Here is a 24,848-nt window from a genome sequence, read left to right as displayed (position 1 = left end):
TTGATGAATTGATTGAAATGTACTGTATTATTGTTTTTTGTTTATCTGTCTTTTTTCCCCCTCCGGTTGTATTTTGAAGTGTGTGTGTGTGTGTGTGTGTGTGTGTGTGTGTGTGTGTGTGTGTGTAGTGCTTTTTCTGGGGGGATGCAGGGGTACACATACCCCTAAACATTTTGTGAATCTAAGTTTGGCCTCTTCGAGGGGCATTATTTCACTATGAGTAGGAAAATGAGAGTACCCCTAAACATTTTTCATAAAAAAGGGGGGGCACACAGAGTCTGCCCCCAACTAGTTCCCAATTGCTTGCCTTGTTACTTAGAACTAGTCAGGGGGTGGCTGCCTGTTACTATGGTAACTCTGGCTCCACCTACCGTTGGTCCTCCTGCCTCTCCAAATGAGCACCCAGTGACTGGAATTAGCTGGCGCTAGCTGAGTGGATTCAAAATGCTTGAAGAGCACCAGGCTGGGGAAGGCTGGGCTAGGCAGATGCCCCAATTCTGCAGTGCTGGATTTGATCACAGATTGAAGATAGTCCCCTGTGAAATATGCAAGAGACCATTAAAACAGAAACTGCTTGTCAAGGGCTCTTAAGCTACTTTTACAGAGTAGAAGCCAGTTAGGGGAAGTCAAGAGTGGCAAATAATTGAATTCTCTCCCCGGCTCCTGCTCTCCCTAACACATTGCTGCATGAGCTCCTGACAAGAGAGCCTTAATGAAATCCCTAATGGAATTTTTTTTCCAGCACTCAGATCACCCAAAGTGAGGAGAGGTTCCTTGTTTAAGAACATCACCATTCTATATGGCACAATGCATGTTCCTTATAATATTGCTTACCAGACCAACCCTAAGGTATCAGAGCAGACCACAAAGCCAATAAACAAAAGCCAATTATACTGTAATGTAGTAATCGATGTGGCAGAAGGAGAGGGGAGATAGTGAGGCCCACTGTATCGCTCTGCATCAGAGGTAGAGCTAAGATAGCCCATTCCATTGGCTTCTCCCATCCCACAACTGCCTCCATTGCAACAACATGATATGATCCTCCCAGGAGTGTCATCTAGGAAACAGGAGGAATTTGAGTCAAAGGAGACAAGAACCATATTCATACCATGCATTTAAAGTGCTATGATTCCACTTTATACAATCATGGCTTTCCCCCAAAGAATCCTGGGAACTGTAGTTTGGTTAAGGGTGCTGAGAGTCACTAGAAAACTCCCATTCCCCTCATGGAGCTCCAATTCTCAGAATGGTTTAACAATCAATCCCTCTTCAAAGGAAACTGTGAGAATTGTAGCTCCAGAAGTTGAATAGGAGTCTCCTAAGAACCATAGCTGTCAAGTTTTCCCTTTTCTCACGAGGAAGCCTATTCAGCATAAGGGAATTTCCCTTTAAAAAAGGGAGAACTTGACAGCTATGCTAAGAACCCTCAGCACTCTTAACAAACTACAGCTCCCATAATTCTTTGAGGGAAGCCATGGCTGTTTAAAGTGGCACCATAGTGCTTTAAAGATTGGGTTTGAATGTAGCCATACAGTGGATTATTAGTACAGTGGAACCTCGGTTTATGAACACCTCAGTTTATGAATTTTCGGTTTACGAATGCCGCAGACCCATCTGGAACAGATTAATTCACTTTCCATTACTTTCAATGGGAAAGTTCGCTTCAGTTTATGAGCAGACTTCTGGAACCAATTGCACCCATGCTTCGGGTTAAGTACGCTTCAGGTTGAGTACTCCGCGGACCCGTCTGGAACGGATTAATCCACTTTCCAATACTTTCAATGGGAAAGTTCGCTTCAGTTTATGAAAGCTTCAGTTTATGAACAGACTTCCGGAACCAATTGTGTTCATAAACCGAGGTACCATTGTACACTTAATGAAGATCTTTGCAAGGGTGTCATGGTAAAGCAAGGGACGTTCTGCCACACAAAGGCAGAGGAAGGAAGTTGCTAGTGTTTTCTGGTCAGACATGGAGCCTTTCCGTGAAAAAAGAAGTTGAGCTTCCATTTACGGAAGACTCCTGCAGCAACACTTGAGTGTATTGGCTTGAGTGTATTGTCAGTGCAGAGACCCAAACACTAAAGGAACAAATGTTGGCACCTCATCACCAGATACATCTTCTCATGTTGGCGGAGGGAAATGCAGCAGGATGTTTGCTACACACAGAAAAGAGCACCAGTGTTCATGGGTGTGCCCAGCATGGGGCAGGGGGGTGCAGCTGCCCCTCCCTAGAGAAGCAAAAAAAAGGGGGAAGCTCCCACGCAGCAAAACAAAAAACAAAACAAAAACCAGCCGGCAGCGGAGAGCGGAGTTGCAGTGTTTATCCTCAGTGTGGACCATTCCCTGGGACAGGGAAGGATTGCTGGGTCACCTCTGTTGGTTTTTGCATCGTAAAGGTTCCCTCTAAGTCCCTTTCTAGCCAGCAGCTAAATCACTCTAATCCTAGTTTCTTTGTTTCCAAGATCGCCAGGCAGTCCTGTGTTGGGCTGAACTGCTGCTTAAGGGCTTGGCAGTTTGTAGCCAGCAGCTAAATTGCCCTAATCCTACCCTACCCTGCCCCCTCTTTGTGCATAGCCTCGGGCCCCTTTTATCAGATTTGTTTTGGCAATTGCTCTTTCACCATATGAGAAAGCTGCATATTATTGCGGTACAGGGGGTTGGACTAGATGACCCCCAGGGTCCCATCCAAACTTTGAGGTACTATTCCTGGGTTGACAGGATAATAGTGCTGATAACCCCTATGATGCAGGTTCAATCCCCGTTTGGGCAAGCTGCATATTATTGGTTGGCAGGATAGTAGTGCTGATAAAGCCAAAATTTTGCAGGCCCAATCCCCATATGGGATAGGTGCATGTTCTTGCATTACAGGGGGCGGGACTAGATGACCACCAGGAGGAGATGTGGCTTGGGGATTGCTTAACACCGTAATCTTCAACATTTTCTGAGGGAAAGAGGGGCACCCTACCATACTCTCTTCCGGTGAGAGTACTCCTTAATTTTCCTACATCTTTAAAAGGTGTGGTTATTGAATTCAGTTGTGTTCCCAGTGAAGAGTTTGTGTAGCACAGTAGTCTGCTTTAACCAGTGTACATGGTGGCAGGACTGTATATGCATTACTATACCACACAACTGCTGGTTTGTTTAGTCCAGGTACGTAAAAAGGCCACACCAAGCAAACCTCAACATTTTCTTCAAACCCAAGAAAAAATGATATTAGTATAAGACATGTAAATAGAATAGAAATTTAAAAAATTCAAGCAAATAATTGTAATAACTACCGTATAGCTACCGTAATAAAACACTGCTATAATTATATATACAGTAATAAAATTTTGGTTTCATTCGCCTTTTCCGTGCTGAAATGTCACAACCTGGACGACCATGGCTTGCCGCCCCCCCCCTAGATTTGTTCCTGGGTACGCCCATGCCAGTGTTCTTGGCTCTCCTCAAAGTAGAATATCTGAAGACCAGGTGGGAATCAGAGGCGTCCTTCCCATAGGGGCTAGTGGCTCATTGCGCCAGGGCGCCGGCCTTTCAGGGGCGCCCCAGCATTGGTGGGGCACAAGGAGCCACAAGCCCTATGGCTCCGCCGCCAGTGCCGCCGCCTCTCCCTTGGCCACGGGAACCCCCTCAGCCGCTTGGCCGCAAGCGCGAGATCCAGTTTCCCTCGTTGCCTGGGTGCTCTGCGTGCGCGCAAGCAGAAGCAGGGGCAGAGAGGGATTGGTGGCATGACCTGGCAGTGGGACACTGCGGGCAACTGAATCCAGCACCTGGCTGGAAGCAGCAGGTGAGGGGTGGCAGGAAGCCTGGGCTGGTGGCGCCAGGGACCCTGAGCCAGGGCAAGAGAGAGCAGCTCCGGCGGCTTGGCTGCGGATGAAAGCGTGGGACTCTTCTTTCCCCTTCGCCTGCCCATGCCCACCTCGCAACCTGCGGAGGTTGAGCTGCTCCCTTCCAACTGCACAGCCAGCAGCAAGGAAACAGTGCAGGCAGCAGCAGTATCAGGGAGCTCCCCGAGCCGAGCCAAATCTGCAGCAGAAGCAGCTACCAGCCCCTCCCTCCGTGGCCCATCTCCGGGATCAGAGCACAGCCCGCACTCTGCCTAACTGAGGAAAGCACGGGTGAGGCGGCACGTGCGCGTGGGGTAGGGTGGGGGCCCCTGTTGGGGCGGGGGGCGCCCGAGGGATCCCTGCACCATGGCGCCAGATAAGCTTAAGACAGCCCTGGTGGGAATAACAAATACATGTCTGAATTGTCTGTTCTCTGGCAATTCACCATCAGCCAATGTAGAGTCTTGAGAAGGCTTTCATTTCCCTAGTGGTGAACTGGGGTAGCAATAGGTCTATTCTGACCCACAGGCCCATTTTTATTTTTAAATTCATTACCTAGGAATTGCATCTTCCTGAAGTTCTCAGTTCATAGTCTGACTGAAGATATGGGAGATAAATTTAGTTTGTATTTAAAGGTGAACCTACCTGATTCATACATTCTGTCACATTGAGAAACTGAAATACACCCACCCCTTAAAACAGTTCTCTGGATTTTGAAATTCAAGGATTCCTTCAGCCAAGGAATGTGTACAAAAGTGCATATACGGGGGGTAAAGAGCAGAAATATGCATATATTCATAGGAACAAAGTAAGACTTGCAAATCACATGGAAACAGATATCAAGAGAAATTCACACTAAAATGTTGAAATTTCATGAGGGCTTTTTAAGAAAATCACAAACTGATGTGAAAATGTGGAGAAGTTGATTCAAGACGGGAATAAAACCAAAAGTGACTGAACCCCACACCCCTAATTCTGATTGGGACAGCTGCTGAAATTTGTTCTATTTGATATGTGGGTTGTTAGGAGAATTGCCTTGGGCCTAGTGTTGGGTTTTCTTCCGCCCCTCCCCATTTTTAAGCTGAGTTTGGTGTATGTGTGTGTGTCTACTCCACATTTCACAATGGGGCTGAATTCTGCACCAACACAGCTGTAGGGGACCTGTGGTCCTCTAGTTGTTGCTGGGCTACAGCTCCCATCATTCCTGACCATTGGCCATGTTGGCTGTGGCTGATGGGAGTCGGTTCCCAGCAACTGGTATCAGAGTCATACTGCCTCCAACAGTGGAGGTAGAAGAGACCCATCCTGGCTAGCAGCTCTCCCTGCTTAGAACATAAGGAGAGCTTGCTGAATCAGGCCAATGGCCCATCTTGTCCATTTCACCAGATGTTTGGTCCATTTCCCATGAGAACTTATTTCTTCTCTCCCTCTCTCTCCCTCTCTCTCTTTCAACTTACTGCATGGATGGAACATTTTTTCCCCCCAAATGCTTCTTGCTCTAGCTCAGCAGGTGCACTGAAAGTTCATCCAGAAGCTTGTAGACAGCCTTTGTGTCCTTACTTTTCCTTAACCATTGCTCGCTTCCAAGGAGATGTGTTCCCTTCCTTCCTCTTCACATCAACCCAGTGCACTTCTCTTGCCTCATTAGTGCTTCATCATGCCAGTTTGTTATTTTGCTTCTTTAGTGTGCCCCCCCCCCCAGTAGGACTGGGGAGGAAAAGGGTTCATTACTTGGTAGGGGGAAAGGCCACATAATATAGTCATTAGCATTTTCCCCAGAAGCAAGAACCAAATTCTAATTAGGTTTATTAGGAAACAAATGGAGAACAGAAGGGTTGCCTGCAAGATCCAGCAGCCAAAGAACTTATCAATTCTGCAGTCAGCAAGTGCCTTTTTGTCTGGGGTGGGAGGTAGGGGGAGGATCAGGGACCAAGGATTTGAATCTTGCTCTCACCAGAGATGGGGAAAAAATTTGATTCGCTTTGCATTTCAATGTGAACTGCCCTAATGTGCACTTCTGCAATCCGTACACAAACCAAAACACAGGCTCCCTTCATAATTCACACGTTTCTGAATTCTGCGGTGCAGCTCTCCAGCAAAGTAATGTGTACAAAAATACATTATGGTAGCTAAAATCTGCACAAAAATACATATATTAGTGAAAATAGCATGCACTTAAAGGCTGAATGTGCCCCCTGGACCAGACATTCCTTATCCCTGTTCTGAAACATCACCCCCTGTAGTAGCCAGGATCACAGATACAGGTGGTGCGAGAAGTATGGGGGAATGAGTGGAAAGGCAGCAGAGTTTTTGAAAACCATGCACCAAAATCCTGATCATTCAGGGTTCCCAAGCCTCAGGAAGCTTCAACCAAATATGTAGAGGAAGCTGCCTTATATAGAGTCAGACCATTGGTCCATCTAGCTCAGCATTGTCCACACTGACTGGCAGCAGCTCCCCAGAATTTCAGACACAGTTCTCTCTCAGTCCTACCTGGAGATGCCAGGAAGTGAACCTGGGACATTCTGCACATAAAGCAAGATGGTCTACCACGGAGCTGTGGCCCTTCTCCAATAGAACCCCCTGACCCAACCTTCCTGCTGAATGCGGGAAGGCCAAGGATGGTTGCAAGAATATATTGAGGTGAGGTTAGTACACATGACCCTTCCACAGGTCAAATATTTCAGTATCTGAACAGTGCTAAAGTTTAACAGTGCAATCTTGGGCATGTTTACTCTATGGCTGCCATATGTCTAGGATTTCAAAGGTGGAATTGATGTCCGGGGGAAAATTCCGAAAGGCTGCGCTTTTGTCCTGAATCTTAGGCAATACATCAGTTGCTGGACTCCAACGAGAGGGAAGAGTGCTTGTGGGCTTCCCAAATGCATCTTGTTGGTCACTGTAAGAACAGGATGCTAAACTATATGGGCCCTTGGCCTGATCCAGCTGACTTCTCCTCCTCCTCTTCTTTGTTGATATTTTTTATTTTTTATTATATAATGGATTACATTCAACCTTAGTTGTACTCGGAGTAGACTCGTTGAAATTGACAGGGAACTAACTTCATAGCTGCCAAGTTATCCCTTTTTTACAGGGATTTTCCCTTATGCTGAATAGGCTTCCTCGCGAGAAAAGCGAAAACTTGGCAGCTATGTAACTTAGGCCCATTAATTTTAGTAGCTTTACTCTGAGTAAACCTTGTTTGAATGCAGCTCTTATACAGGGTGGCCTGAAAGTAGATATACTTTTCATACATACATCCATGATGATTTTTTTCTTTTCTGATATTTTGAATGATCAGAATTTGAGTCAAGAACAAACAAAGTGGATTCTAAAGCAGCACACCTACTTTTGTGCTAGTGTGTGTGTGTGTGTGTGTGTGTGTGTGTGTGTTGCTCATTATTTTAAACTGTAAGATGCTGAGAGGTATTATTGCAGTAGGTGACTCACAAATCAAATCAAATACATAGTGAATAGTGTTTAGGAACCACTCCTAATTCTGCCCTCACTCCCACTCTCATCAAGGTATATATATATATATATATATATATATATATATATATATATATATATATATATAGCACTGGAATGTGTTTTAGCAGGCTATAATGGGCAGTGGACCTTTTTAGTTCATAGCCAGGAGTAGTCCATTGGGACTGGTAGGGTGGAAGGTGGGGACTCCAACAATAGGTGGCCCCAGAGCCAATGATAGGTGGAGCCAACTACTTCTAGTTTTCTGCCCATCCTTCTCTCTACTGAGGTCTGCAAGGGCACTGAGACTACAGAGGAGGAAGCTGACATATGCACACTCCCCAGTCGAGTTGTAAGAAAGAAAGCAGGCAAGTGGGGGCTGGCTGAGGGCAGACTGAGGTTGATGGGCCATTGCCCCGTTTGCCCTAATGTGCCAGCCCCCACTGAGAGTAGGGGGGGCTGCCCACAGGACTTTAAATTGTCACAAGGACATTGGGGTGGGTAATAGGTTCCACCAACCTTTTGATACAATGCAGCTCAGACTGGGCCAGAAAATGGATTGCTCCAGCATTTCCCCCCTCTCCATCACATATCATCAGGGGTTATCTGATAGCCGGGCATGTCCTATCACCCCCACCCCCAGAGATAAATGGCTAACGGTTAAAAAAAAGTATGATCATTACGTTGAAGTGATGAGCCAGGAGGTCATCGAGTTTGACAAGAGCAAGGAAAGTCATTTCCTGTGGTATCATTAGCTGTATTTTAGAGAACAGGCCCCGTAATTGCTATGGTAATTGGACCCTGGATCTGCCTGCGAGAGCATGTTGGTTATTTTTAACATTAATTTCTATGCAAAGGAGAGAGTTGGCATTTCACTTTCATTGCAAGGTGCTCTGCAGAAGATGGAACTGTGGGTTGATACCTGCGGCAGCTGGGGTTAATTCTTAGGTTCCTGCATGGTTTGAATATCCAAAAATGTTTAGACAGTGCCCGGAATAATACTCAGCCATTATCACAATTGTAGTGGCTAAAAAAACATGCATATCCTGGTTCAAATAGGTTGGGGTGCCTAACCTGTCGCTCTCCAGGTAGTTTCATACTATAGTTCCCACCATCCCTGGCCATTGGCCATGTTGGCTGGAGTTTATGGAACTTATTAATTAATCAAATAATTAAATCTATATCCCACTGTACCTCTCAAAGGAGGCAGCCAATTAAATTAAAGCTATTAAAATATTTTAAACAATTCAAATACAGATGCAAACTAAGAGGGAACTCTACTTGTTGAACGGGAAAAGTCTCTAAATTAGGCACCAAAAAGACAAGTGAGATGGCACCTGTCTGATATTTAATGGGAGGGAATTCCACCACAGTAATGACCCAATTTCTGTGTTGTGAGGAACTGACTTCCTGATAAGATGTAGGAGGTCCTCGCCTGCAGAGCGCAGTGGTCAATTGGGTGCATAAGGGGTGAGATGATATTTCAGTTGTTCATTGTTGAGTAACATCTTGGAGTAAAGGTAAAGGTAAAGGATCCCTGGACAGTTAAGTCTAGTCAAATGCGACAATGGGGTTGCGGTGCTCATCTCGCTTCAAGCCGAGGGAGCCAGCCTTCGTCCACAGACAGCTTTCCCGGTCATGTGACCAGCATGACTAAACCACTTCTGGCACAGTGGAATACCATGACGGAAACCAGAGCACACGGAAATGCCGTTTATCTTCCTGCCACAGCGATACCTATTTATCTACTTGTACTGGCGTGCTTTCGAACTGCTAGGTTGGCAGGAGCTGGGACAGAGTAACGAGAGCTCACCCCGTCACGGGGATTTGAACCGCCGACCTTCTGATCGGCAAGCCCATAAGGCTCAGTGGTTTAGACCACAGCGCCACCCATGCCCCTAATATCTTGGTGGCCACAGACTAGCGCCCCATCACCCAGAAAAAGGAGCATCCCTGGGTGATCCTATACACACAAGATGGAGGGGAGATAAGTGACCAGTGCATATGGGTGAATCATTTCCAAAAAATTACAAAGCCCTGAACAACTTATGTCCAGGGTCCCTCAGGGGCTCCTTGAACCCTTAAATCTCAGATCGATCACTAAGATAATCTGCAGCAACATCGCCAGTTGTTCTCCAACTTGGTGAGGCTCTTATTGACAACAATAAGAAACTGTGCCATAGTGTCACCAGCCCAGTCCCATGCAATACTCTGCCAATAGACATTCAGCAGGTGCCTTCTGTGCCAACTTTTTTTTAAAAAAGAAAATGTTTTTGTTGAAATATTTTCATGCATAACAAAGGTACATATAATATCTTTGTTTTCAATTCATAGAGTCCTTTCTATAGGTCGGTTACATTCAGTGTAAGACACTGTAGGGAGAGAGAAAGGGAGGATAATGATCTTTCATTATTTGGCATAGCGTATGTGCAGAGTTTCTGTGTCAGCATCACATGGATAGGTTCTTTCTTTATTAATTTACTCATTATTGTTGGTGGTGTGAGAGGATGGAGATCCCAGAGCATGGTTGGTTGTGTTCAGCTGATTGCAGTGAGTTTTGCTTGGGGGTGGTTGTGGGTCAATTTGTCTGTATGTTGGAAGGTTAGGTCATTGTCTTGTTGGAATGCATATGTAATAAAGGGGAGCCGCACCAGGGGGGAGGCATCCTCTTTCGTTTGTCTTTGTGCTAATTTCAATTTGCTGCTTAGCTTTTTTTTTTCCTAGTAGGGTTGTTCCCCATACAGTTTAAATGCCTGCTGAATACTTCTCTATTCTGCCAGGGCTATGCAGACAATTAAGAATGCACCCTTCCACGGTGGTTAATAGATGTCTGCTCTTAACTTTCTGTAACTCTTTTCATCATACATTTTTATGTTCCATTGGTGTAGACCACTTTGATATATTTTTATGATATAACGGTATGCAAATGTTTTTATAAATAAAAAAATGGGGTCCCTTCATTTACATGGAGAAAAGCATAATGAAAGCTAAGGTGTGGTTTTTGTTGTTTGTTTTTTTAAATGCTCGGTACATCATAGTGTTTGTAACTTTTATTGTTTTTGGTTTTTGTTTATCGTTTAGTCTGTTAGTTTGTTTTCTGTATTGGTTTTAAATTCGATTTTAAGGGGAGGGGTTAATTTTAGTTTGTAATTTTCTGTCTTTGTTTGTATTGTTTTATTGCATTAGTTTGTTTTCTGTATTGGTTTTAAATTTGATTTTAAGGGGAGGGGTCAATTTTAGTTTGTAATTTTCTGTCTTTGTATTGTTTTACTGTATTTTTTGATTTACATAGGTTTTAGGGAGGGATTTTTAGTCGGGTGTGGGAATCTGTTAAATTTTAGTGTATTTGTAATTTTTATTGTTTTTGGTTTTATTGTTTTATTACAGAGGTTTTATTTTGTTTTTAAGGGGAGGGGTCAGGGCTGCCCGGGAGGGGGTCCCAGCAAGCAAAATGGCTGGGGCAGATTCCACAGGGGGTGATGCACTGGGACAACCGATCTCAGTGGTCACGGGTAGGAGGAGGAGTTACGCTAAGACCAGACCATGTCATTACCGAGGAGGCAGACTTAGTCGTTGTCTGAGGACTATCCCTGCCTCCGGGTCTGGTCCTGACCGGACGGATATTGGAATCAGCAAGGGATACCCACATGACCTGAAGGTGCTGCTGTGCAATGCCAGGTCGATGATGAATAAGACCACTGCCATTCACGACCTGATTGTGGATGGAGGATTTGACCTGGCATGTGTGACAGAGACCTGGTTGGAGGAAGCCGATGGGCCCGTTCTTGGCGCTGCTTGTCCACCAGGTTTCTCTTATGCACAGCAACCCAGGCCATCTGGGCGGGGAGGGGGGGTTGCAGTGATTTTTAGGAAGTCATTAGTTTGCACCAGGCGTCCTATTGGTAAGACGGAGTTTTCTGAGTGCATGTTCTGGAAGTTGGGCAATAGGGGCAGTACAGGATTCCTTTTGGTGTACCGACCTCCCCGCTGCACCAAGGATTCCCTGCCCAAGCTGCTTCAGGTCGTGTCGGATGTGCTCCTGGAGACACCTAGCTTGGTTGTCTTAGGGGATTTTAACATCCATGCCGACACGACCTTACAAGGAGCCGCTCGGGACTTCGTGGAAAGCATGGCCACCATGGGGCTGTCCCTGAATAAGTCTGGCCCAACTCATAGCCGCGGACATGCCTTGGACTTGGTGTTCACCTCTATGGATGTTGGTGATCTGACATTAAGTAAAAGCGAAACAAAAGAAGTGCCATGGTCAGATCACTTTCTGGTGCAACTGGACTTCTCCGCAACCCTTCCCCTCTGCAGGGAGGTGGGACCGATTCGGATGGTCCGCCCCCGCTACTTAATGGATCCAATTGGCTTCCAGAGAGTGGTAGGGGATGTTTTATCCCATGTCGATGGCCTTTCAGCTGATTCCCTGGTGGCCCGCTGGAATGCGGAGTTAACCAGCGCTATTGACTGTCTGGCTCCGAAGCGCCCTCTCAGATTGCATGGAGCCCGGACAGCCCCGTGGTTTTCCCCGGCGCTGAGGGCGATGAAACAGTCGTTGAGACGGCTAGAGCGCCGGTGGCGGAAAACTCATTTTGAATCAGACCGGACACGGGCTAGAGCTCAACTTCGAGCCTACCAAGTGGCAATGGCGACGGCGAAGAGGACCTTCTTCACCGTCTCCATCGCATCTGCAGAAAACAGCAGCAGGAGACTCTTCCAGGTGGTTCGCAATTTAGCGGAACCACCTGCTCCATCCGGGCCCAGTACGGGCCACATGATCTCCTGCAATGATTTTGCAAAGTTTTTTGCAGATAAAGTCGCTCAGATTCGGGAAGAGGTAGACTCCACCGTGGGAGCAGGGCCGGGGCAGGGGAGTGCTAGAGTCCTGTCTAGTCACGTTTTGTGGGATCAATTTCAATCTGTTACCTCCGAGGATGTGGACAGGCTGCTTCGACGAGTGAAACCAACCACCTGTCTCCTTGATCCTTGCCCATCCTGGCTTATAAAAGCTAGCCAGGAAGGGCTGGGCGATGGGCTTCGCGGGTTGGTAAATGCTTCTCTCCATGAAGGAGCCTTCCCAGACCCGCTGAAAGAGGCGGTTATTAAACCGCTTCTTAAAAAACCATCTTTAGATCCGGCCAATATGGCCAACTATCGCCCAGTCTCAAATCTTCCATTCTTGGGCAAGGTGGTTGAGCGAGTGGTTGCTGAACAACTTCAGGCACGCCTGGAAGAAGCGGACCATTTGGATCCCTTCCAGTCAGGATTCAGGCCTCATCATGGGACTGAAACTGCCTTGGTCGCACTGGTCGATGATCTCCGGCGGGCTAGGGACAAAGGTAAGAGCTGTTTCCTTGTTCTGCTGGATCTCTCAGCGGCTTTTGACACCATCGACCATAACATCCTTCTGGATCGTCTAGAGGGTTTGGGAGCTGGGGGCACTGTCATGCAGTGGTTCCGCTCCTTCCTCCTGGGCCGTGTTCAGAAAGTGGTGGTGGGGGATGAGTGTTCAGACCCCTGGGCTCTCACTTGTGGGGTGCCTCAGGGTTCTGTCCTCTCCCCCATGCTTTTTAACATCTATATGCAGCCGCTGGGAGAGATCATCAGGGGGTTTGGGCTGGGTGTCCATCAGTATGCTGATGATACCCAGCTCTACCTCTCTTTTAAATCAGAACCAGTGAAGGCAGTGAAGGTCCTGTGTGAGTGCTTGGAGGCGGTTGGAGGATGGATGGCGGCTAACAGATTGAGATTGAATCCTGACAAGACAGAAGTACTGTTTGTGGGGGACAGGAGGCGGGCGGGTGTGGAGGACTCCCTGGTCCTGAATGGGGTAACTGTGCCCCTGAAAGACCAGGTGCGCAGCCTGGGAGTCATCTTAGACTCACAGCTGTCCATGGAGGCACAGGTCAACTCTGTGTCCAAGACAGCTGTTTATCAGCTCCATCTGGTACGCAGGCTGAGTCCCTACCTGCCCACTGACTGTCTCTCCAGAGTGGTGCATGCTCTAGTTATCTCTCGCTTGGACTACTGCAATGCGCTCTACGTGGGGCTACCTTTGAAGGTGACCCGGAAACTACAACTAATCCAGAATGCGGCAGCTAGACTGGTGACTGGGAGCGGCCGCCGAGACCACATAACACCGGTCCTGAAAGACCTACATTGGCTCCCAGTACGTTTCCGAGCACAATTCAAAGTGTTGGTGTTGACCTTTAAAGCCCTAAACGGCCTCGGTCCGGTATACCTGAAGGAGCGTCTCCACCCCCATCGTTCTGCCCGGACACTGAGGTCCAGCTCCGAGGGCCTTCTGGCGGTTCCCTCACTACGAGAAGCCAAGTTACAGGGAACCAGGCAGAGGGCCTTCTCGGTAGTGGCACCCACCCTGTGGAATGCCCTCCCACTAGAGGTCAAAGAGAACAACAATTACCAGACCTTTAGAAGGCATCTCAAGGCAGCCCTGTTTAGGGAAGCTTTTAATGTTTGATGGATTTCTGTATTTTAATGTTTGATGGATCTCTGTATTTTAGAATTTCTGTTTTGTTGGAAGCCGCCCAGAGTGGCTGGGGGAACCCGGCCAGATGGGCGGGGTATAAATAATAAATTATTATTATTATTATTATTATAGTTGTCATTTTTATTCTCCCCAGGTGCAAACAGATGTCCTATCCCGATGACCTGCCCCAGATCTCGGTGGTCTTTATTTTTGTAAATGAGGCCCTATCTGTCATCTTGCGCTCAGTACACAGTGTTGTGAATCACACCCCATCCCACTTGCTCAAGGAGATTATCTTGGTGGATGACAACAGTGACAATGGTGAATATTCAAAACACCTGTTTGTTTGTTTGTGTTTGTTTGTTTGTTTTCTGTTTCTTACTAATACGCATGTTTGGATTGGCCATAATGGGGAAAAAGCTGTTGAGGAAAAATGATTCATATATACTTATGAGCAGCTTGTTTTCCTCCTATGGGGAAATAATGTGCTAATTGCCTGCTGTGCAATGCCACAGCTTAGCGGCAGAGTGTATACAAAAGTTCCCGGCTTCAAATTCTGCTATCTTCAGGCAAGAATAAAACTCTTGTCTGAAACCCTTGAGAACTGCTGCCAGACCGTGTAAACAATACTGGACTAGATGGAACCAATGGCAGCTTCCCACGTGCCACAGAGCTGTGGCCCTTTCCCTGTAAACATATGGGTTCTGCACTGCATTCACACCGCAACTGATCCTGTTCTCCCCAACATTGCCCCAACCGTCAAGTTCCTAATTATATTTGTGCTTTCACATGACATAAAAGAGAAACATAGCAGAAGTTTAGTGCTGATTTCTGTGTCATTTGCTTCGGGGGGGGGGGGAGAATCCAATTGCAAATAACACGAAAATTAGTGCTGAACTGCTTATTCTGCTTCAATGGAGGTGGCAGGTATGGACACCAAAAAGAATGAAAACATAGAGGTATTGTTTCCGTTGAAGGAGAACTTGTGATCCAATCTTGGGGTGCAATATTTATATTTACTGTGGGATGCATATTAAGCTTAGAAACATAGGAAATGGCCTTGTACTGAGTCAGACTACTGGTCTATGTAGCTCAGTAACAACTATACTGACCAGTTTCCGGCAGGGGTCTTTCCCAGCCCTACCTGGAAATGCTGGGAATTGAACATGGGACTGTGGAGTTCGTACAGAGCCCCCAGTCGTTTCACGGACTATTGACCTGTACACCACTACTTTATTCTTCCGCTGCCACCAATTTTGTGGCAAAAACCCAGGGTTCCCCGCTGAAGTATTGAGTCTCAGCCAGATAGAGTTAACAATGAAGTTTAAAGTTTATTTCAAACACAAACAAGTTTTAGAATATATTCGAAACGCTGTCACTCTATTCCCTCTCAGTCTTGACCTAACTCACTCTGACTCCTCTATCTCCCCTCCCAAAAGAACCAACCGAACTCACTCTCAAAACCTCTGAGCTGAGCCTCAAAATCAGGTAGGCTCCACCTCCGGGCTTTCTTATTGGCCAACCTATCAATCCTTTCTATCCCCCAATGCAAACGTATCCTCAAAGAATGGACAGACGCCACAGGGACCTTCTGTATTCGAAGTCAGATGTCCTACCACTGAGTTATGGCTCTTTCCAAGTGAATCTTTCTTAAGCTTTGGTCAGTGTGACCAACTTATTACAATTTAATGTGCAGAAACTCATTATTTCTCACAATTTGGAATAGTAATACTACTAAAAATTATTATTAATAATAATATTCAAATGCCCCAATCCATTTCATTTTGGGCTACCTAACATAGCAAATGCACAATAAAATAGAGTAATCCCAATACAGTATGTTACACTATCCAACTAAATCCTATTCAGAATAGACCCACTGAAATTAATGAACTTAAGTGAATCAAGTCCATTAACTTCAATGTGTCTCCTCCAGGTAGCACAACCATTGAATACTACCCTCTGTTTTTGAAGTAATTTTTAAATGGTGGGGCAAACAGAAAGGGCTAAGTACTGAATAATTTGGCATGATTAAATTGTCCTCATTCAGGTCTTCAGAAATGTTTGTTGTTGTTGTTGTTTAGTTGTGTCCGACTCTTCGTGACCCCATGGACCAGAGCACGCCAGGCACTCCTGTCTTCCACTGCCTCCTGCAGTTTGGTCAAACTCATGTTGGTAGCTTTGAGAACACTGTCCAACCATCTCATCCTCTGTCATCCCCTTCTCCTTGTGCCCTCCATCTTTCCCAACATCAAGGTCTTTTCCAGGGAGTCTTCTCTTCTCATGAGGTGGCCAAAGTGTTGGAGCCTTCAGCTTCAGAAAAGTTTGCTCCGAGTTAAATGAGATTCTGTTGAAATGAAACAGAATGTGCTTCTCAAATCCCAAATCTCCTTGTCTCTTTGTTTTTACAGTTGAGCTGAAGTTTAATTTGGACCAGTATGTCCACAAGAGATACCCAGGGCTGGTGAAAATAGTTCGTAATAACAAACGAGAAGGGCTGATCCGAGCCAGAATCCAAGGTTGGAAGGCAGCAACATCACCAGTGGTTGGGTTTTTTGATGCTCACGTCGAGTTCAACACCGGCTGGTAAGGTCCTATGATAGGTAGGACATGGGCAGGGGAGATGGCGTAATGGACAAGTTGGGGCGGGGGTGCTATGCCATGGAAAGTGAGAAGAATCTCAAGCCTATCTTGTTTCATTGAGAGGACCTTTGGGACTCCTTGACTCTGCCTCTTAGCCCGGGTCTGGAGAAACTGTGGCTATCCAGATCTTGTTCAGTTCCTATCAGCTCCAGACATCATGGACAATGGTCCAAAGTTATGTAAGCTGGAGTCCAGCAATATTTGAATGGTCACATGCTCTCTGTGCCTAGGACAGATCCACACTATGCATTTAAAGTGTATTCCATGCACATTTAAAGTGCATGACTCCCCGCAAAGAATCCTGGGAACTATGGTTTCCCATACAATTCCCAGTACTGTTAAGAAACTACAGTTCACAGGATTAATTGGGGGAAGCCATGTCATGATTTAAGTGTGCTGAGAGTGGAGTGGTTCTGCCTAGAGTCTTTGCATAATGATCAACTCCTCAGGTTCAAGAATGATTGCACAGAAAATCAGATTGTAGCGGATCCTCTCTTTTTTTATGAAATAACCTTCTATCCCTTTGACCATAAGTCTATCAATCAGGTGGGGAAAGGGCAAAATATATTTTGATGTTCTGTATCTCTACTAATGATGGAAGGATCTGAACAAGTTGGTTCCCCCAGTTTCTTACTTATTTCCAATCTTAAATTCAGCTCTCCACATTTTGCAGCAATTTACTTTTTCTGGGGTGGGGGTTCCTTGTGAAAATTCATCAGCATTTCACCGTGAATTTCTCCAGGTAAACACAAACACAGTTTTGGCAAATGTACACATTTTTGCAAGCATTCTTCTCTAATATAATGCATTTTTGTATGTCAGTTTCACTCAGTTTTATTCACACTTTAATAAACACGAGGATTAGTGCCACATATTTGGGTGTGCATTTCTTTTTAGAAATTCTGTGAATTCTCAAGTTTCACCTTGTGGCATCAGATTTACTAACAGCTGCTCTGCTGCACTTTATGCCTGGGTAATCGGGGTAAAAAGTCATTGGTAACATTGCTAAGGGGAAATAGTAGGGGTAGATCTACACACAGGGGGAAAATGCTATAAATAAGTAAGAAATTAAATCATTATAACCAAAGAAAAAACGCTGTGGAAAATCTCAAAAAAAAATTTTTTTTGCTCTCTAGCGCCATCTGGTGTTGCTTGTTCATTACGTATTTGAAGTGCTGGTTTGTTTGTTTTTTACCAATGTAGCTAAGTCCCAGGAAAGTTTATCAGAGCAAGAGAATTCTCTCTTAACCCACCAGTGGCAACGCATTCGTCCTTCACTCATCTAGGACAAGGATTGTAGGCTAGCTAATTTAGGTATTAAATATTAACAGCTAATGTATCTCAGGTGTGGGCTTCAAGGTTGTGCTTTGTGATAGAATGGATGCTTGAATAGGGCAATTGGTAAAAAAGCTAAAAAGACGGCTGCTTTAACTGGCAATCGATAAAAGACCTTGAGATGTTGCTGAGACACTTTTATTACCATGCCTGCGATGGTGGTGGAGTTTGAAACGCTGTCTGCAGACTGTGCTAAAACTCTGTCTCATGACAACTTCATTCCAATTACTGAAACTTAGGCTTGAATTGCACATTCCACAGAGTCCCAAGTTTCCTTCCTTCCTTCCTTCCTTCCTTCCTTCCTTCCTTCCTTCCTTCCTTCCTTCCTTCCTGTTGGTTTAACCCAACACAGCCTGGGGCACTCTGCAACTAGCCACAATGGCTATGTTGTGACAGCACAATGCTTCTAAATACCAATAGCAAGAGATAACAGGAGGAGAGAGGGCTCTTGTGCTCAGATCCTGCTTGCAGATTTCCCACAGGCATCTGGCTGGTCACTGTGAGAACAAGAGGCTGAACTAGTTGGACCACTGACCTGATCCAGCAGGCTCTTCTTATCATAACATCTTAGAATCGTAGAACTGTAGAGCTGAGAGGGGGACCCAGGAGTCATCTAGTCCAACCCCCTGCAATACAGGAATCTCAACTAAATTGTGCATGCCAGATGGCCATCCAGCCTCTGCTTTAAAATCTCCAAGGAAGGAGAGCCCACCACCTCTCATGGAAGTCTGTTCCACTATCAAACATGCTCTTATGTTCTTCGTTGTACTTTTCTTTTTGTTTAGTTATGAGGTATTGACTGGCTGTCAGGACTGAGCCATCAGCCATCAGTCAGAGGAGAGCCAGGAGTTTGGGGGAGGAATCAGAGGCAAGGGGCCCAGTCTCAGCACTGAGGAAGCAAGGAAACAAAGCAAACAAAGCATGCCAGATCTAGGCAGATGACAGCTGTGTTTCACCTCCAATGTCATAGGCAATTGCAGGGAAGTACGAGTGTGCACTGTTGTGCTCAGGCCTTGTTTGTGAGTTTCTCAGAGGCAACTGGTTGGCCACTGTGAAAACAGGAAACTGGAGAAGAAGCACCTTTGGTCTGATCCAGTAGAACTCTTCTTATTCTTAGTAGACATTTCTTCTTTCCAAAGAACCCTGGGTATTGCAATTAACAGAGGAAGCTGCCTTCCATTGACGAGCTCAGACTATTTATCCATACAGCCCAGTATTGTCTACTAATCTGACTGGCAGCAGGTCTCCAGGATCTCAGGAAGAGGTGTTTCCCTTCACCATCACCTGATCATCTTTTTATTGGAGGAGCCAGGGAGTGTTCTACCTCCCCTTCCAGAGGCAGTATGCCTCTGAATACCAGTCTCTGGGAATCACAACTGAGTAGAGTTCTGTGGCACTAAATTCCTGCTTGCAGCCTTTGTAGAAGAGGTTTTTGGGGATGCTGCACCAGACAGCTCTTGGGCCTGATCTAGCAGGGTTCTCTTTATGTTCTTGTAGCCTTTTCTGGCCTAACTTGGGCTGTGTGACAATTCTGAGCTCTGAGGCTTTTGATGCTGGCATTCTCAAGGACTGAGGGGTGGTTCCACCTCCTCCTTAGACAGCTCCATCAGTGTGCCTTGCAACAGAAGGGCCCTCAAGGGAATCTTCAGCACTGGTTCCAGGAGATGCTGCCTGTTCCCAAAGGTCTTTGATATGTTGGTTGCAGGTTCCCCCTCCTGTCTGGCACCAGGTCAGGGCTAGTAGGTATTACAATACACACCCTAGGGCTGATATTCCACTAAATGCATGGACATCAGGAGGTGTGGCCAGTTGACATAGTCCTGCTTCTGATAGCTCAGTTGGTTAGATGTGGTGCTAACAATGTCAAGGTTGAAGGTTCAATCCCCGTACAGTGGTAACTTGCTTATTGAACTTAATCCATTCTGGGAGTCCGTTCAACTCCCGAAACCATTCAAAAACCATGGTGCGGCTTCTGATTAGCTACAGGAGCTTCCTGCACTCAAGCAGAAGCCACTTTGGACGTTCAGCTTCCGAAAAACGCTCGCAAACTGGAACACTTACTTCTGGGTTTGCGGCATTTGGGAGCCGATTGGTTCAGAAGCCAAGCCGTTTGAGTGCCAAGGTTCCACTGTATGTGACAACTGCATATTCCTGCATTGCTGGGAACTAGATGATCCTTAGGGTCCCTTCCAGCTCTGCAATTCTATGGATACTTCTCCCTGGTATAGAGGAATGCATGAAAGGGGCTACTGCTTATTTCCCTGACCTAGTGCCCTCCAGATGTTTTGGCTACTCCTCCCCATCAGCCCCAGCCAGCATGGCCAATGGTCAGGGAATGATGGGAGTTCTAAGCCTGGGTTGAGAAAGTCTGGAATCAAATCGAGACATTCACAAAGTTAAACTGGAAGAGATGGGAGAGCAAACCTGGGAATGACCCTGGAATGGTGGCAAAGAGGAGGGAAACCCACTCATCCTTAAAAGACAGATAGATAAGACAAAATGGGTAGACAAGAGTATTTAGCTTTGGAATCTGAAGGAGGTAAGCTTCAGTGTGCCTCCAACCAACCATTTACTTCAAGTCACATTAATGTCCCTGCAGGGAGCGCCAATGAAGTTGAAAAGAATCTAACTGGTTGAATACCCAGAAATAGTCATTATGAGGCCCTTACCTTCCCCCCTCCCCACATTCACCCGCAAAAAAATGCTGCCATTCCAAACACTGTTGTCCAGATTCCTCCAGAGAATTAATTTTCAATCAAAAGATTTTGGGCCATTAGGCTAATAATGGAATGTAGGAGAATGAGGCTTAATGGTGTCTCTCTTAGCCTGAGCAATCCCCTACTTAAGTTACTCAATGAGGGAAATGAGATTGAAAATATTCAGAGCATAAGAGATGTTGTGCTGGGTCAGACCAAAGGCATATGTCCCGACAGTCCAGAGATACCTGGGATTTGTCACAAATCAATAATTGCCAAGGAAATGCCTGGCTTTTGGCCCAAAGTTTTGTTTCTATTATTTAATTAAATGCTACCTGCCACAAGTTTTCTCATGATCAGCCAGCCCTCACTACATCTGCATGGCCCTCTGATGTCAAGAACAGCTCAGCCTTTGTGTCGGGTGCCCCATGTGATGAAGCTCTGAATTGCAGGTGGCAGCTCCCTTCAGGTCCTGGACTGATTGTCTCCATCCACACAGGCTGGCCATTGGACCCTTTGGCACAGAAAGGAGTATCATAATGCTTCCTGGTCAGACTGAGCCTTGCTTGAGCCTTGCAAAAGGACTCCTTGGGCTCTGTTGTGTTCCTGCACTCTCAGTAATAATTGTGTCCCAAGTTCTAGCTTGCTCCTTGGTCCTGATGTGATAAAGAATTAGATGTGATTCTGCTGTGAGTCTGAGCATGGACCAGGATGAGGAGGAGACGGACACTTTGACAGGAGCCCTGAGACCATGATATTACTGATTATTACCTGCATTTATATCCAACTTTTCTATGTAGCTCAAGGTAGAATACATGACTCTCTCCTATTTCATTCTCACAATCACCCTGAGAGGTCAGATAGCCTGCAAAATAGTTACTTTTTCCCAGGAAGCTGGGGAATCAAGGGATATAATGTGCCCCAACCAAACTCTGGACCCCCTACAACTCACCTCTAGATTTGGTTCCCACTAATGTGCCAGGAAGAACGAGAGAACCCAGCTAATTGCATTAACTTTTTGCCTACGGATGTCATTGGACTATAATTTCTGTCAACCCTAAGGACTGGCCATGCTGGCTGGGACTGATGGAAGTTGGAGTTAAACAGGTAAAAGGTTTTCCATTAATGACACAAATCTTTCTTTGCTTCCTGGAATCTGCTGATGGATCAGCTCCATTGACCAGCTCCTAGGTCTGCCTCCCCCCTTGACTGCTTCAGCACTTGGAGCCTGGACTTCATGTTGCTGAAGCTGTTGGACAGCTCCTCTACTGGTCCAGTGTCCTATGTAATAGTTCTTCATATGGTTTTCTGGGCTTGATGGGACCACTCCCCTGCTTCACCCAGCAGGATTGGGGTAGGGCATTCTGCTTCCTATGCTGTCAAGGAACTTTGCTTCCGGGTAAATTGCTGCTGGAGACCCCTCCTTACTTCTCCTCTGCGTGGAGAGAACATTGGAACTGGCCTCAAGTCAGAGGTTTCTAGTGCTTTGAGCATCAACTGGAAATCAGGTTACATGTGGCCTCTTTAAATTCTCCACTTTATTTGCACGCAAGGAAACCAAATTTCCCAGGGAAGGGGGATAAATTCTCCAATGGTTTCTCAGGAATTCTCTGGAAGACCTCTTATATATCTTTCTTATAAAAATATATTCCATATATACTTGTACCCTGTGGGGTCATGGCAGAACAGCTGACTTTGGCATGGCACAGGTGGTATTCCCCCTCCTCAAAGGCTTTGATTGTGTCATCGTGTCCCGTGCACTTCCATTTTAGTATTCTATCCAGATGGAAAATAAAAGTGGTGACATGATCTCATTATTTCACAAACCCGGGGGAATCTACACTTGCCATTTCTGTATCTGTGAAATTTCACAGTTCAGGCTTCCGAGAAAGTGGGAATGGAAGTTTTCAAACACAGCACATCATTGGGAAGGGTTCAGCTCTTTAGTTTGAATCCAGAAGTACTTGGTGTTCAGTGCAATCATTGATGTTCTAATGGAGGGCTGGGGAACCTGAGACTGAGAATGGTGTCTTCCAAGCCTGTCTGGTCCTCAGAACTCCCTCACATCTGCTTTCCTTTCCCTGCTTGACAACCTCCTTGGTTGTTGTAGTTTACATATTTATTATTACATTACTACTTAGAACCAGTGTGGTGAAATGGTCAGAGTGTCAAATTTGGACCTGGGAGACCAGGGTTTGAATCTCCACTCAGCCATGAAGCTCAATGGGTGACCTTTGACCAGTCACTGCTTCTCAGCCTAACTTACCTCGCAGGGTTGTTCTGAAGATAAAATGGGGATACACCGCCTTCAGCTCCTTGGTGGAAAATAGAGTATATAAATGTAAGAATTGCCTTATATCCCACTGCTCCTGTATGGAACTCAAGGTGACGTTCATCATTCTCCCTTCCTTATCCTGAGAGGTAGGTTAGACTGAGGGACAGTGTGTTGAATCTATTGATAGTCCCACTGAAATTAATAATCACAGCTAGTTTGGTGCCATTGCTTGCAATGCACCTAGTCAGAGTGCTACTTGTGGACTGGCCCAAGTTCACCCATCACGCTCCATGGCTGAGTGGGGACACAAACGCTGATCTCCCAGGCCCTAGTCCAACACCCTAACCCTTATGTCATCCTCTCATTGCTGAATTCCCTAGCTATCTGGGGACAGTGTTGGGAGGAGACACACACCACATTGTTAAGACTTTATTTGGAAGTGGGCACGATTCCCTGATCGTCGCCACCCACCCCCACTCCCCGCTTCAGAAGGACTGCTAAAGCAGAAACAGCCCTACTGATATCATCATTGTTCTCCCATAAGGAAATCTGATCTCTCTTGTACAGGAAGCCGCATAACTCAAGCAAAATGATATATGGAGTTGCTATGGAGCTATGGAAAGTATGTGCAGGAGGAGGACAAACGAGCGGCCTTAGAGAGCCGTAGTCAGCTGTAATAAGGAAATGGGGGTGGTTTGGCAGTATCCAACATGACAGCTCCACCAGGCCTCTGCAAGGCATCCTTTGATAAAAGATTTTAGGCATCTCCTTTTTGAAACAGGCATCGTGGCACAACTGCTTTTGAGGAAAGGGTGTTGCATTAATTTCTCATGGTACCCAAGTGAGCTACACGCTGGGTATTGCTTTATGTTAATCAAATTTTTTACAAAAGAGGACACAAGTGTCCGACAAGCAAAGAATCCCCAGCACTGTGAGAGTAAGCTAGGCTTTCCAGCCATTCATAATTTTACAGTCTGATCATATATCAGGAGCTCTCACCATAATACTATTGTTGTTGTTTATTAAATTGATAAAGCAGCCTTCAGCCAAAGATCACAGGGCAGTTTACAACAGAAGAAATAGGCAGGAGGAAGTTACTATGAATGACATTGGACTCGGTGCACTGTCACAAGAGGTGACTGACATTACTGTCTACACTGCCCTCCTATCACAGAGGTGAGGGACAGGCCAAAGGGAGATGTTCTGGATGCCTTTTCTGAGCTGTAGAGCAGCAGCTCATGCAGGAGGTCCCAGGTTCAAATCCTGGCATCTCCAGGTAGCTCTTGAAATGTCCTTTGTCTGAAACCCTGGATAGTCACTGCCAGCCAGTGTAACACTGAGCTCAATGGACCAACGATCTGGCTTGATATGTGGAAGCTTCCTATGTTCCTGTAATATTGACCACCCATGTGTATTAATATATATCAGGGAATTTTTTTCTAATGAAGTATTATTGGGATGGACTGATGAACCCATTTCCATTCCATATCAGTTTCACATATGGTTAATTGTAGGTCCATTCCATCATTATTTTTTGCTAACCGAAAAAACCCACACACATTATGTACTTATTCTCTCCCTAAAATATGCATTCTGTGTCCTTCTCAAATGCATTTCCCCATAAAATATGCATTTTTCTTGTTAAATATGAATTTTGGGGTGTGTTTTCCAAAACCAAGACTGCATCACAAAACTCAGAGAGAAGCACATCAGCCAGCTGGTAGCTGCATTCTGGTCTACATATGAGTTCAGGACCGTCTAAGTAGATCAGTTGGCTTTAAAATGTGAACTGAACCAATTTATCCTCTATCCCGCAGCATTACGATCTGTGGTGTAGCCATCCCTCCTAAATGGGTTGTCCGCACTAGAGAAGACACTTGTCACAATGACTTATTGCATGCAATGTTATTTACCTGCAAGACTCTCTGATCTGTATTGTTACAACGACAATACAAAGACCCCCCCCCTCTTCTTTCAGTGACAGCCCCCTGAGGGCTGTTCCCTGAGGTGATTGTTACTTGGCAATGAAACACCCCAAGGTGATTGTCACTTGGCAATGAAATACCCCAAGGTGACTCCCCACTTCACCCTTCAATAACAAGTGAATC

The 24,848-nt window shown here is 45.8% G+C and overlaps 1 protein-coding gene across 1 annotated transcript in view; it reads left to right on the top strand.

Annotated features, from left to right (window-relative positions):
• Nucleotides 1-24,848, top strand: part of LOC148683084 (polypeptide N-acetylgalactosaminyltransferase 9-like) — a 42,909-nt gene that overhangs the window by 14,407 nt on the left and 3,654 nt on the right. Inside the window, exons 2-3 of the mRNA XM_088659894.1 lie at nucleotides 13,946-14,112; nucleotides 16,203-16,377. Coding sequence (XP_088516020.1) covers nucleotides 13,946-14,112; nucleotides 16,203-16,377 — 342 coding nt within the window. The remainder of the gene's footprint in view (nucleotides 1-13,945; nucleotides 14,113-16,202; nucleotides 16,378-24,848) is intronic.

This window comes from Zootoca vivipara, chromosome 16, assembly GCF_965207765.1.
Source record: "Zootoca vivipara chromosome 16, rZooViv2.hap1.1, whole genome shotgun sequence".
Classification (NCBI taxonomy): Eukaryota; Metazoa; Chordata; class Lepidosauria; order Squamata; family Lacertidae; genus Zootoca; species Zootoca vivipara.
This window is presented reverse-complemented; position numbering and strand designations above follow the sequence as displayed.